The 15,044-nt window shown below is 38.5% G+C and overlaps 1 protein-coding gene and 1 long non-coding RNA gene across 4 annotated transcripts in view; one reads left to right on the forward strand and one right to left on the reverse strand.

Annotated features, from left to right (window-relative positions):
* Window positions 1-7,794, reverse strand: LOC118767844. Its single transcript, XR_005003742.1, has 2 exons — window positions 7,641-7,794; window positions 1-219 (listed from the first exon to the last, which is right to left on the reverse strand). It is a non-coding gene; the product is annotated as an uncharacterized LOC118767844 (long non-coding RNA).
* Window positions 6,378-15,044, forward strand: part of LOC115224302 (putative deoxyribonuclease TATDN3) — a 22,218-nt gene continuing 13,551 nt past the window's right edge. For 2 of the 3 annotated variants that reach the window (XM_029795132.2, XM_029795133.2), the window contains exons 1-5: window positions 6,378-6,667; window positions 9,582-9,614; window positions 11,005-11,078; window positions 13,190-13,235; window positions 14,365-14,403. In XM_029795132.2, coding sequence (XP_029650992.2) covers window positions 6,524-6,667; window positions 9,582-9,614; window positions 11,005-11,078; window positions 13,190-13,235; window positions 14,365-14,403 — 336 coding nt within the window. In that variant the 5' untranslated portion in view covers window positions 6,378-6,523. The remainder of the gene's footprint in view (window positions 6,668-9,581; window positions 9,615-11,004; window positions 11,079-13,189; window positions 13,236-14,364; window positions 14,404-15,044) is intronic. The other variant, XM_029795134.2, reaches the window with a different exon arrangement.

Genomic DNA, 15,044 nt, shown 5'->3' on the forward strand with positions numbered 1-15,044 from the left:
AATTTGTCCATTATAGAAAAGCCAGTTGAGAATAGGATTTCTGCCACAACATCCAGCATGGCTTTCGTTGTGTCAATGGATCAGGTCTTTTCTTTAAGATAACCGGAACATTGATCCGTTTTTGACTGAAATGGTTAGATATCTGTAGCTGAGCCGACATTTTGCCATTTAGACTTTTCTTAGTCCATCGAACATGTCCAGTGAGATGCAGTAAACTCCCTGCAAAGCAAGAGAGAGAGATTATAGTCATTAAATGAAACTAATACAGTGTTTTTCATTGTGTAAGGATTTTAGACACCAAACTCTTTGATTCCTCTGCTGTGGTATATATATCTGTGTGTATATATTTATATATAAAGCACTCTTAGTTGTGTACAGAATAATATAAAAAGAAAGATTAGTCAAAACTAATGATGTTTATTTTAAAAACAAAAAAAATTCCTTGAATGTTTTCTAAGGAAATGAAATCCTTTTTAAATCATTGCTTCTGATTAAAAGACCCTATGGAGGATGTACCTAAGGACTCTACCCCAACCGCCCTCTCAAGAGTAGTGGATGGAGGTAGCAGGATTTTATTTAATTTCCTTTGGAAAATTCAGATTTATTTTATATGTGCAAATAAACCAAGGAACAATATCAGCACTGGTACTTATTCTATTGGACTCTTTTGCCAAACTGCTAAGTTCTGGGAACATCAATACCCCAATACCAGTTATCAAGCAGTGGTGTGGGACACACACACATATATATATGACAGGTTTCTTTCAGTTTCCATCTACCAAATCCACTCACAAGGCTTTGGTTGACCTGATGTTATAGCAGAAGGCACTTGCCCAAGTTACCATGCAGTAGGACTGAACCTGGAACCATTAAGGATCGAATGATATAAGAAATATGCTGACCTGTGTTAAATTGTGAAATCAGGAATAAAAGAAGGGTTTGATAAAATAATTGTTGATTATTAGAAGAGAGAGAGAGATGTAAAGGGGAGAGAAAGAGAAATGGGAGGGAGTGGGAGACAGGGACAAAGAGTGTCGGAGGGGTAGGGTTTAGGGGTTAATAAAATAAATACGAGATGAACTCTGAGGTCAATGTAATAGACTTACCCTCCTTTCACAAAATTGCTGCCGTTGTGGCAACATTTGGAACCATTATTAACAAAACAGTTGTCTTTAAAATCCATTTTACTTTATTCCTTCTCAAAATCTTGATTCGTTCTCAGACAATTGAGATAACTGTATATTATTATTTTAAAAACAATTATGGAAATTTAGATTTTAAAGCAGAAAATTTAATGATTTTTTAAAACATTTACCTGTAAATCACCTTTTGATTTCTAACATTTTCAATATTAATCAATATATTGATGTTAGACACACATCGAAGTCCATGTTTACTTACACGTTGCATTAAAGGTTAATTAGGTATAAATTAAACACCTTAATTTGCGAAAATGAACTAAGTATTTGTAATTGCACCCATGCCAACCTCCCTTCATTGGACACTAAACTCTGCTTGCGAAGACCTGTTGGGGCAAGTGAAATCGGAATCAAAATTGAACCAATCCTATGACTGGCACTCGGCAGTTGCCAGGACCGCTGGACTGACTCCTGTGCAGGTGGCAAGTGAAGAAATACCATTCGACCCTGTGCTTGAGGAGATCCATTGAGTCAAGTACACCGACATCAAAATCATTGGAAACTGCAGTTGTGATCCCTGTGCCGGTGGCACGTAAAAAGCGCTACCCGAATCGTGGCCGATGCCAGCATCGCCACGACTGGCTTCCATGCCGGTGGCACGTAAAAAGCACCATCCAAATCGTGGCCGATGCCAGTGCCGCTTCGACAGGCTTCCATGCCGGTGGCACGTAAAATGCACCAATCCGACTGTGGCCGTTGCCAGCCTCGCCTGGCACGGAGTGGTTGGCGTTAGGAAGGGCATCCGGCTGTAGAAACACTGCCAGATCAGACTGGAGCCTGGTGCAGCCTTCTGGCTTCCCAGATCCCTGGCCGAACCGTCCAACCCATGCTAGCATGGAGAACGGACGTTAAACGATGATGATGTAATTACCTTCTAATTTCCTATTAGTTAGTTAGTTAATTTGGCTCAAAAGCAAGTAGCAAGGCCATGTAGGGGGACATGGAGTTAAGTACAGGGTGGTGTTCATGTAAAGAGTTCAGGCCACTTGAGGTCCAGGGAGGCTTTGAACAAAGCGGTCGTCGGCATCTTCACCATCTCGTCTGGCAGCTTGTTCCACGGATCCGCAACCCGGACGGAGAAAGCTCCTCTCCTTCGATTGAGATGAAATCGTCGCAGGTAGAGCTTTTCGGAATGACCCCGCAGCCGACGCTCTGGAGCAGGAGTGAAGAACAGCTCTTTCGAGAGGTTACACTTTCCGCTTATGATGTTGTGGGCGAGAATGAGATCACTACGGCGGCGGCGTTTTTCAAGAGAATAAAGGTCGAGCGTCCTCAGCCTTTCTTCGTAGGACAAATTTTTGAGACCATGAACCATGCGGGTAGCCAGCTTCTGGACTCTTTCGAGATGCTGTATGTCTTTGAGGAGATAAGGAGAAGAGGCTTGAATCCCATACTCCAATATGGGTCTCACCAGCGTGACATAGAGTGGTAGGAATATGGCTGCTGTGAGCATTCCGAATGACCGTTGAATCAAGAACAGAATTCCGCGTGCTTTGTTGGCAGCATGGACGCACTGGGCCGAAGGCGAAAAGGAGGAATCCACCAAGATACCTAGGTCCTTTACCTGATCGGTCCGCTCCAGCAGCAGACGACCCGGCTCGAAATCAAGTTGAGTTGCAGGAGTAGAGCCGACAGGCAGATGACAGCACTTTGACACGTTCAGACACAGGTCCCAATCGTTAGACCACTTCCAAATTTGGTGGAGGCATCGACGAAGATCCTCTATATTACCACGAGGAGCGACCAGTTTGATATCGTCGGCAAATAGAAGGGTGTGTTGCATGAGGTCGTCGGGCAAGTCATTTATGAAGACTAAGAACAACAAGGGCCCAAGCACTGAACCTTGAGGCACGCCACTGCTCGCACTGGAGACGTTGGACCACGAACCATTAACTTGGACTTGGAAGGAGCGATCTGAGAGGAAGGCACCAACCCATCGTACAATATCCGGATGGAAACTATATGCTTGAAGCTTGACAAGTAATAGGCGGTGGTTTACCGAGTCAAAAGCTTTGGCAAAGTCCAGTAAAACGATGTCAACAGCATCACTATCATCAAGGATGCGCGTCACCAATTCTTCCATTACTAGTAAGTTGGTCAAGCATGATCTCTTCGGCACGAAGCCGTGTTGGGAATCAGAGATAGAGGCTGTGTTTAGGAGGTGGAGCATCATACTTTTCTTAAGGATGGTTTCGAACATCTTGCTGATTATTGATGTAAGGGAAACCGGTCGGTAGTTAAGCGGGTCTTCGCGGCTCCCTTTCTTGAAAATTGGGCAGATTATCGCTGTTCTCCAGTCTGCAGGTATAACACCCGTCGCCAATGACATATTGAATAGTCGTGTTAAGGGCTCGCAGATGACCGGAGCCAACGCTTTGATAACCCGTGGGTGTATGCCGTGTATGTATGTGTATGTTTGTGTATGTATGTGTATTGTTTTCACAGGTGTAAAATAATTAAATATTGGTGAACTTGTTGAACCTGTCTATAACCAACAAAAAAGGTTCACATAGAAACAAACTACTACATTCTTTCCACAACTTACAAAGAAATCATCATTTGATATTAGTGATTACTAAGATTAATTAAACCGAATTAATTATAGTTTTATTGTAGACGTAGAATAGAGCACAACTAGGAAATTTTGTGCACATTTACGGATTCTACATGTTTATAATATAAATAATACTTTGTTTCATTGAAAAAGTAATTTTTTGCTCAATTAAAACTTTATTAACCTGTAATTATTACTAATACTAACTCTCTTGCATTATTATCTTTCTACTTTTATAAGAAGAGGGGTGACAGCAACTTCAAAGTTTCAGACACTGACCTGTCCATCCCATTGCTTGATGTCCCTTGTCTAACTGCTGAACAATGACCTTGCGATCAGGTTTTAACAAACTGCCTTAACTCGGAACAGCACAACAGGTTAGTGTTTACAGTACGGCAGCAGTCTCTTGATCAATCATCATCATCATCGTTTAACATCTGTTTTCCATGCTGGCATGGGTTGGACAGTTCGACTGGGGTCTGGGAAACCAGGAGGCTGCACCAGGCTCCAGTCTGGCAGTGTTTCTACAGCTGGATGCCCTTCCTAACGCCAACCACTCCGTGAGTATAGTGGGTACTTTTTACATGCCACTGGCACAGGGGCCAGAGGAGGCTGGCAACGGCCACGATTGGTTGGTGCTTTTTACATGCCACTGGCATGGATGCCAGTCAAGACAGCGCTGGCATCAGCCACGTTCGGATGGTGCTTTTTACGTGCCACTGGCACAGGGGCCAGAGGAGGCTGGCAACGGCCACGATTGGTTGGTGCTTTTTACGTGCCACTGGCACAGGGATCACAACCACAATTTTCATTTTGATGTTGATGCACTTGACTCAATAGGTCTTCTCAAGCACAGCAGGTCACTCTACGGTCCAAGGTACTTTTGGATGGGCTGGGGCTGGTTATGTGAAACTGGTGTAGGATAGTCGTGAACTCACTTTATTTGCTGGGTCTTCACAGTCACAGCATATCTCCAGAGGTCTTGGTCTTTCGTCATTGCCTCTATGAGGCCCAATGTTCAAAGGTCATGCTTTACTACCTCATCCCAATGTCTTCCTGGGTCTACCTCTACCCCGGATTCCTTCAACTGTTTGAGAGTGGCACTTCACACTGCTCTCCTCATCCATCCGCAGTACATGACCATACCAGTGCAAACGTCTCTCCTGCATGCCACATCCAATGCTTCTTATGTCCAACATTCCTCTCAGGGCGCTTACACTCTGTCGTGTGTGCACACTGACATTACACATCTAGCGGATCATGCTAGCTTCATTTCTTTCAAGCCTATGCATGTCCTCTGCAGTCACAGCCCATGTTTCACTACCATGAAGCATGGCAGTTTACACGTATGCATCATACAATCTACCTTTCACTCTGAGTGAGAGGCTCTTTGTCACCAGTAGGGGCAGAAACTTTCTTAACTTTGCCCAGGCTATTCTTATTCTAGTGATAACACTCTCAGAGCATCACACTATATATAAAAATAGCATGTATTTATGTATGTACTCACACGTCTACACACATAAGTACACCATGATCTATACACACACAGATGAAGGTTGATTCATATGCAAAAGAAAGTGAACAAAATGAAATCCTTATAGAAAATATTGCATAGAATTCAAGTGTTTTCAGCGTCTTTCAATGATGGCAGGTGAATCAAACGTACTGTAGTTCGTTGTGGGATATAAATAATGAACATTTGGTTATTGGGAAATTTTTAAGTTTGATTAAAATTTTTTTTTTTTAAGTATCACCATTGTAGGTTTTATGCTCCAGTGAAAATAGGAAATCCCTGCATAAAGAAACAAAACTCTCAAACCCATCGCTGTACTCGCACACACGCACTCCGAAAGGGAAAAAGGCATCTAAGCCAAAAGTCAGGTTACCCATGATTTTTTATGGAGTTTTTCCAAGAGCAGCCCTTGAACGTCTCCCTTTTCTTGAGGGTTACACATTGTTGATTTCTTTCTTTCTTCCTTTTTTAAAAAAAATTTTTGTTCATCTTGTTTACATGCAAAACCCTCACAACACACACACACACACACACACACATTCTTTGTTTTGTCCTGTACTGTCCATAATGTTTTTCTTAATGTAGACCCTTGTGGTTAATAAAGAAATCATTATTATTATTATTATTATTATTATTATTCATTTTATAGCTTCTGAATCTCATGTCCAAAACACAAATAACCCGAAACCTTTATATTAAGAAAAAAAATGCTAGATTGAGTTTGAAATATAGGCAAGACCTCCGTCCGCCCCCCCCCCCTCCCACCATCCGTTAAAATTTTTTTTTTTTTGGGACACAAACCCCACTTTTCGGCTTCGGGGAATATGAATCTGCAAAAAAAAAAAAAAATGGCAAAAATCGGCATTTTAACCCCCCTCCCCATTTCCCTCATTAAAATTTTTTTTTCAAAATATGCAGAAAAATACGGAGATAATAATTCTGAAAAAAATTTCCAAACATTTCTGTAGTTATGGTTAGGGTTAGTGTTGGTGAAAAAAGTCAAAATTGAAGAATTTGTGGGGGAAAGGGGGTGGAATTTAACGATGCCGATTTTTGGCAATTTTCCAGTACCTCCGTTTGGGCAAAAAAAATTCTTTTAATAAACAAATTTAGGAGAAAATGGGGGTGGGTGGACGGGCGGAAGTCTTCCAAAATATCTGCGCTGTAACAGCTGCCCTTAGCCGCCCCTGCAAAAAACGAAGATCAGACTTCACCGCATGAGATTTGAACTCAGAACATCAACTAAATATTGAAATGTGTTTCTCCTGCGCTCAACCGGTTCAGCCAATCCGACCGCAATACGTCACTCACGTGATTACTCCCGCCAACATGGCTGGCGACCCTTCTTTGTTCTGTATCGATGCTCATTGTCATCTGGCAGACTCGCAGTTTACCAATGTAAGAACATTATGACATCTGTAATAATTTAGGGAAGGATTTAAATATTTACAGATAGATTTCCTGATTTATAACCTAAAGATAGGAAAGAGGTTTTTAAACGATTGCTTTCCATCAGTTTTTACTTTTCTTTCCATTCTATGGAAAATAAATCCCAGTCATATACTTAGGTCTGTTTAATAAACGATTCTACTTTCTCGTACCAAGATTTATTTGGATTCATTTTGCTTTGTTAAAATATTCCGCTCTTAGACGTAACTTTCCATTCATTGAAGTTGACAAGGAATTCCCGACGCGCCAAATTGATTTAATTGTTCTCCCCATCTCACTATTATTTCACTGCATGCTTTAAATACTTCTAAATATCGACGAGGAATGAAAATGGAGACACTATATTGTAGAAATATTCAGGCAATCCTACTTGTTATAACCTTTTTTCTATTCTTCTAAAGCCGGTCATAATTTTATGATAGTACTTTTTCAGCGTACACCGCTTCCTTTGTTTTGCTCCTTTTTAGAATTTTAATAAGTCATTCCACCCTTGGTACTCCTGGGTTTTAACCCCTAGTGAACCCTGTACTACATTATCCAGTGCCCCCCACTTTTTTTTTTATGATGTGTGTGATTTAAATGATGAAAAACTTTTACCTCCCACACAAGTCCAGCGGCATTTACACAGCTGGTTTCCCATTCTGTGTAATTGTATTGTTTTATTGCTGTTTAGCCCTGGGTCGCTGATAACCGAATAGAATTATGATCAAAAGTATTTCAGTCGTGATCATCTCATCTTTTTGTATATTCATGACTACGTTGTCTAAACCATTTTAAAGAAAATATTGCGTGATTTGAGGGAAATCTAGCTGCTATTTCTAGCAAATCGTGCGATCACAGTCATTTCTACCCACATAGTCTTATAATCCTAATTGCTTTGCTAACTGGAAAGTGTCTGAAATCTTTGGAAACCATAATATACCTGATTGTCATTGAAGGCCGTGCTTCAGTATAGTCGAGGAATTTCAACCATGTTTCGTGGTCTGCTACCACAACAGCTCCTTTATAGGATCCAGTTAGCTCAAGACATCATCAGGAGGAACCACGTCCAGTTTCGGCCCCTACTCCTCTACCGTTTTGACGTGGTGTCCCCCCACCCTTCGGAGGTGTCTTCAGCTCTGGTGTTGAGTGCATGTCTTCTTTCTCCTTCTTCTGTTCCCTGGCCTCTTCGATATAGTGTCGACGGGCGACTGACTGTCTTGTCAAATTTCCCTTTTCACTAACCCTAAAACAAACTAAAGAATTTTAAAATGTTCAGATTTAACATGCAGGAATTATAATGGCTGTTGGAAAGAAATAAAAATTATAAATTGAAATAAAAAAACAAAAAGCCCCAAAAGCTTGCAATTTTGAATGGAAAAATAGCAGCCAAATCCCCCTCACATCACACAGCCTAGCATCTTGAGAAGTGAAAGACATTCGTTAATATTGTCTTTTATACTATATATTTGAAAGCAAGATAGGATGGTCATGACTGGAATGTCTTTGATCATATATCTGCTCAGTCATATTAAAGTGAGAAGCCAGCTTGTTGAGTAAAAGAGCTACATGTTGATATATGCACATTTATCTACCTATACACCTATGTGAAAAGATCAGTGAAAGAACCTACACACACCCAGGTAATTAAAGGTAGATGTAGATATATTTACGTTCATTTATGCAGGAACATTCAGCCATACTTCGATAGCAGCTGCACATTTTGTTCAGTTGTTGTTCTGCACAGTATCTTGGAAATGTCTTCTACCATAACATTGAGCTTTATGCATGATGTTGTGTGGGGGTTTGTTAGAATGGACTCTTCCTCATCCTGGATGTAAACTTAATCTGTTTGTCAGTTTAACACCTCACTATGACTCTTGGATAACTTCCTTAGAGTATATTCCGTTGCAAGCAATCACATCTCTCTGAGAATAACTTCTACCCCCTCCCCCCATCCACCAGTTTAGGATGCCCTAAAAATAAATGGTCATGGTTGGATAAGATTTGATGGCTTTAACTTCAGAAACAGAGTTGCTAAGTTACTTTGGGGAGATATGTAAGGAATAATTGTTTATTGTATGGAACCATGTCAACAGAAGAATAAATATGAAAAGTTCACAAATAGAGAAGCCAAAAGTTAAAGAGAGAAATCTATAGGCATTAGACATCCTATTACATAAAATTCTGATTCATTTTTACGCTTTTTTTGTCTTTTATACAAACTGAAATTACATGAATAAAATATCTATCAGCAGGTTGACAAATATCCATGTTATGTAGATGTATTTATAGAAAGGAGAGAGGACAGTTGATTTAATTATTTGTATATATGTTACTAACCCTGGTGAACTGAAAGAACTAAAGAAGATGAAATTACTGTAAAAGTCTTCATTTGTCCTCTGTGTTGGCCATTATAACCATTTATTGTTAAGTCAAACATGATTTCTGGGGGGACTTTAAATGTAGCATTGTATTAAGATATTGGAGTGTTATCCTGAAAGTGTGAGTTCATTTCTCACCTAGTTCTCAATAGTTTGTGTCTTTGCAGTGGTTATGAGGTTCAGTTTATATTGAGGGTTATAATAAACTACTGTATTTTGTGTGAAGAATTTCAAATCTGTTTATTTTAAGTGAGTGCATCCTTTGAGTTGAATTGGCAAGGGTTAGGGTATTGATACTTGGCTAAAACCAAATTACTTGTACAAACTCCTTTAAGAATAGGTCTGAATATTTTTAAATGTCATTCTATCTCTAACAAGTAATAAATTGATAAAATACAAAGCATAAGGGGTCTAGTGTGGTGTGCTATTTATGATAGCTTTCAAATGATTCTGTTATCACACTCTGAATTTATTAATAAAATCTATTTTTATTATTGCAGGACATTGAATCAGTTATAGAAAGGGCATTAAAGGTTAGTTGATAATCAATCTCTTACAATTTTGCATTTGAAGTGACAGATGTGTAGAGACTTAATAGAACCATAGCACAATACTGGTTTCGGCAGCAGTCATGGCTGATAGGGTTAACGTACCCCTTGGTTTATCACAACCCTCATGCCTTTGGAAACTACGAATGTTACAAATGTTATATGATCTCTCATGGCCATTCTATATTATCAAAGCTTGATTATATGAAAGGGAACTAAAATGGCATTTAAGTGTTTCTGTTTCTAATGTTTTCTTAGTGTATATTGCTCCAGTACTTCCCCCACACTCAAAGCCTGTCTTCCTTGTTAGCCTTTCTGTGATTCCACCATACCTCATGTGTGTTCATTGCTTACACCAGGCACAGTATTTAGGCTTTATATTTACTCCTTTTCTGTGTTTTGAGTAAGGCCATCTCCCTGGTGAAACTTCAGTCCTGTCTTCATTCCTACCTACTAATAACTTAGTCGTTACTAAGTTTACCTTGCATCCTATAGATTCTAGGTTTTTGCCTGGAATTTCTTCCCTAATTCCATTAGAGACTCAGCTATAAGAATTATATCATCATTATACTGGAGTTTCGATGGACAGCTGGTCTTGAACACTTCTATAATAACCTATGAGATTATGATGAATAGAAGAGGGCTGAGGACTGCACCTTGCTGGTCTCCTATCGTTACATTAAATTCATCACTGACCTCATTGTTGGCTCTTATTTACAGAATCTTTGTATGATATACAAACACATACACACACACACACACACACGCATGGGCACACACATTAATTACTCAGTTGATTTTATTATCAGCAACATTGTGGAAACTCCAGATTAACTGACCATTCTGCTATGGTCTTGAGTAACATTCCTTTTGATATAATCAAGTGTGTATATATATATATATATATATATATATATATATATATATATATATATATATATATATATATATATATATATATATATACACTGCTTCTTTTTTCTTCTCTCTCTTCATACACTACATATGCATGTACCCTCGCATGCACATACACCCCTGTATCACTTGCCATTAAAGCCACAATTATTTCTCACTCTTCTTGTTAGTCAGAGGTAGAGCATGGCAACCTAACTCACATCTGTTTTTTATTTTCTGGATCACTTTTCTTTTTGCCTTCTCTTCTCTTCCCAGTCTTTCTTGGACTTTCCTTTTGTATCTGATGAAAGACTTTGTCCGAAATATTATAACTTTTGCTCTATAACTTTTTTTCCTTCCTTGAGTGTCTTCTTTAATGTTAATAGGAATGTTTCCTGTACTTTTGTTGTTTGTATTTGCTTTGGTCTATCTGTGTGTGTGTGCATATGTAATATAATTCTCTCGACTTTTCTATATGTAGGCAGGTGTGAAATCTGCTCTTTGTGTGGCCATTGGACATTCAGACTTTGAGAAGATAATATCTTTAAATAAAAGGTGAGTTAAAAACTTGCATGATTCATATAAAATACTGGGTGTTTCTCCAGTGTTGTTTAGGTTCAACCCTAATTCCCGCTGATTGGGGGAAACTTTGATCAAATGTTTTTCAGCCATTCTCATTCTATCATTTTGTATATCAGGAATTAAGTTATCCGACGTGTCTTTCATTTCTTAAGAAAGTTGAAGGAGATTTGGCTGCTATTTTTAGTAAGTCTAGCAACCACTTGTAATAACTCTTATTTACTTATGGTCATCACTGAATCTTAGTGACGGGGAAGATTGAGCATAAAGTTGGGAGTCCCAAAAGTGAATATCAAAAGCACAAGCAATTTCGTAGACTGTGGATACTGTTCCGAAATATCTGGACAAAGAGGACACAGTCCATCATGCTGGAACAAGGCAAGAAAAAATTTTGGATCTTTTCGGTTTGAACGGCAGTTTTTAACATAATTTCTAGGTAACTAAAAGATTTTAAACTTTGTATACTGGTAGAGTGTGTTTATAAAACATCTTTTTCTCTTGGCTTTATTGAGAAAATTCTATAGTTTGTAAGATATATGTTGTTTTGTTTCTTCAATTTCTGCGATTTCAACCAATCAATGACGTGTATTGAGGTAAAAAACATTCTGTGCCGTATGAATATGTCCCTCATTTAAGAAACAGATTGGGTTTATTTACATTTGTGAAGAAAAAAAGATATCCTTCCCCCCACCCCTAACCCTAACTAACCCTAACCCTAAAACAGATTGAAATGCAATAGATTGATACTATGGTCATAATTATGGGTGACAATTTCATATGACACCGCTAGAAAAAACTGCAGTTCAAACCGAAAAGATCAAAAATTTTTCATACCAAAGGAAGAAAATTCATCAAGAACACACACACGTGTGTGAAGGTGCATGGCTCAGTGATTAGGGTATTCAGCTCATGTTAGTAAGGTTGTAAGCTTGATTCCTGGAAGTGTGTTGTGTTCTTGAGCAAGACTCTTCAATTCATACTGCTCCAGTCCTCTGAGCTGGAAAAAATTAGTTGTACTTGTAATTCAAAGGGGCCAGCCTTGTCACATTCTGTGTCATGCTGAGTCTCACTGAGAACTACATTAAGGGTACATGTGACTGTGGAGTACTCAGCCACTTGTAAGTAAACTTCATGAGCAAGCTATTCCAGTGATCAAATCAACTGAAACACTCATCTCGAATAATAGCGTGTCTATATATATATATATATATATATATACACATATACACATCATCATCATTTAACTTCCATTGTCCATATATATATATATATATATATATATATATATATATATAAACACACACACATATATATGGCTATATTACATTGAAAACACCAGTTCTCATCTGATCACCGAAGTTAAGAAATGTTGAGCCTAATTAGTTCTTAGACAGGTGCTTGGGGAACCTCCATGCTGTAAACCTCTTTTTACTTGATTGGCATAGACATGGCTGTGTGGTTAAGAAACTTGCTTCCCAACTGTGTAACCTTGGGTTCAGTCCCACTGATGTTATCTCTGGATTCTGGATGGATATTGCATCAGTTTGCCTTTCAACATTGCATTTACATTACACATGATACGTGGATGGCCATCTTAATTTAATCCTGCTTCTGTTGCCTACAACAGGTTTTTAACCAGCTGGACAGCTATTAATGTTTTATCCACTGTTTTATGTATATCTGAAGCAACAAATTTCATCAACACTTGTGGTTGATTGTAAGCTCAAACTCTACTAATCAGGCCCAACTAGACTGAAATGCATCTGGTGTTCTTGCTAGTTGATACTGAGATGATTTTCATCTTCCTCTGCATCTTATGAACACAGCACACCCATAAAAGATGTTATCTCTGAATGAATACCACATAAATTGTCTTTCAATGATGTATATACATCAAGTATAGTACATGGATGGCTACAGCAGAAGTGTTAAGGTCATTCCCCCCTCCCCAGTGATGGGTGTAAAGGGAATGATAGAAAGAGTCATGCCTCAAATATGTAAAAGCCTCTTGTTTTAACTAGTTTAGGGAAAATAATGAAAAAAGAAAAAAATCACCAAAACATTTTACTACTTTGGTCTCTTTTCAGATTTCCAGATTTCGTTGTTCCTTGTCTTGGAGTACATCCAGTTCAGGTAGGAATATTTAAATAATTTCACTTCACATCTAAAATGTTGGTTATTTTTATTTTAATGGTTTAGTTATAAAAATGCATCATGACAACAGCCATGACACATTTTAGGGCCTTTGTTACTGGTGAAAGGGATCGAGGGAGGACATTATACTTACAGCAGAGTGAACTCTACTAAAGGAACTCAAAGGCCATGGTTGGATTAAACCATGATAATGGATCAAGTCCACTACTCAACAACAGGAATGGTCCCTATATCAAGCTTCCACACAGTTTCCATCTATCAAATTTCATCATAAAGTATCGGCCAACCTAAGGCTACATAGTAGAGTTATCTCAGGTATTTTATGGATAACTTAAGGTTTGAAACTGAAACCACATGGTCCCAAAACCAAATTCTCTACCACACAACCACGTCTGTGCCTAAAGTTAACCAAAATGAAATTCCAAAACTAACATCTTTTCAAAACCTGCCAGAATCTCTCAAAGATTTTATTTCTTTTATCTTTTGTCTTTTACTTGTTTCAATCATTAGACTGTGGCCATGCTGGAGCACTGCCTTGAAGAATTTTTAATCGTATGAAATTGACTCTGGTACTTATTTTTAATATAAGACTAGTACTTTATTGTACCGGTCCTTTTCACCTAACCGCTAAGTTACAGGGATGTAAACACTCAAACACCAGTTGTCAACACACACACACATACAATGGGCTTCTTTCAATTTCCATCTACCAAATCCTGTCACATGACTTTGGTCAGCCAGAAGCTATATTTGAAGACACTTGCCCAAGGTGCCACGCAATGGGACCGACACCAGAACCATTTGCTTGGGAAGTAGACTTCTTACCACACATGTGTCTCTTCCAATATTTCGAGGCTGATTTGAATGGATAAAAACTTTTTCCTGGCTACTTTTCCTGGTAACTCTGCTAGAAAACCTTCAACAAATTCCTCCAGAATTAGATAAACTGAGGCAGTGGAAATTAAATGTCCTTGATAAATTGAAATGTTTTAAATAGGATATCAACACACAGGTCTGTACGTAGTTTAGTGTCTTATTTATTTCTTGTGTTATAACCAACAATGATATCTAACCAAGATGTCATGGAGAAACCTTTTATTATTTTCAGGAGGAAGAAGATGGAACCAGTAAATGTGTGACGAATGAGGTAGGATATTTCTCTTGTCTTTTTATATTCTTTGATTTGGTTTTAATTATATTTCCAGTGACTGGTGCTTTGGTTGTTTTGTGTTACATTACAAAATGGGAAGAACCAACTCACATATTCCACACACACAGAATATATGTCCAGAATTTTTAGAGAAAAATTGTCTGTAATCCTTCTTGAGATAATAATATTGTCTTAAAATTTTGACACAAGGCCAGCAATTTCAGGGGAGTGAGTGAAGCGATTACATCGGCCCCAGAGCTCAGCTGGTATTTATTTTATTGACCTTGAAAAGATGAAAAGGGAAGTCAAGCCTGGTGGCATTTTAACCACTCAGAATGTAAAGTCAGAAGAAATGCCTCAAAGCATTTTGCTTGGTAATGATTCTGAGATGATAATATTAAGAACATAAATATATTCAGAATATTTATGGTCTTTGTTAGATATAACGTTATTGTAGATTATTATTTTTACATTTTGATTAATGTTTACTGTGACTAAGAGCAGAACGGGGGAAATTCCCAATTCTGTGAGCAGGGAAACGGTAGTGCTGCTGAGGAAGGAGATAAAGAAAGCAGACGTTATCAATAATTTCCAGCTCATGACTGCTCAGTACAAATTTTGACAATTAGGTTGGCACT

This window comes from Octopus sinensis, linkage group LG25 (assembly GCF_006345805.1).
Source record: "Octopus sinensis linkage group LG25, ASM634580v1, whole genome shotgun sequence".
NCBI classification, from domain to species: domain Eukaryota; kingdom Metazoa; phylum Mollusca; class Cephalopoda; order Octopoda; family Octopodidae; genus Octopus; species Octopus sinensis.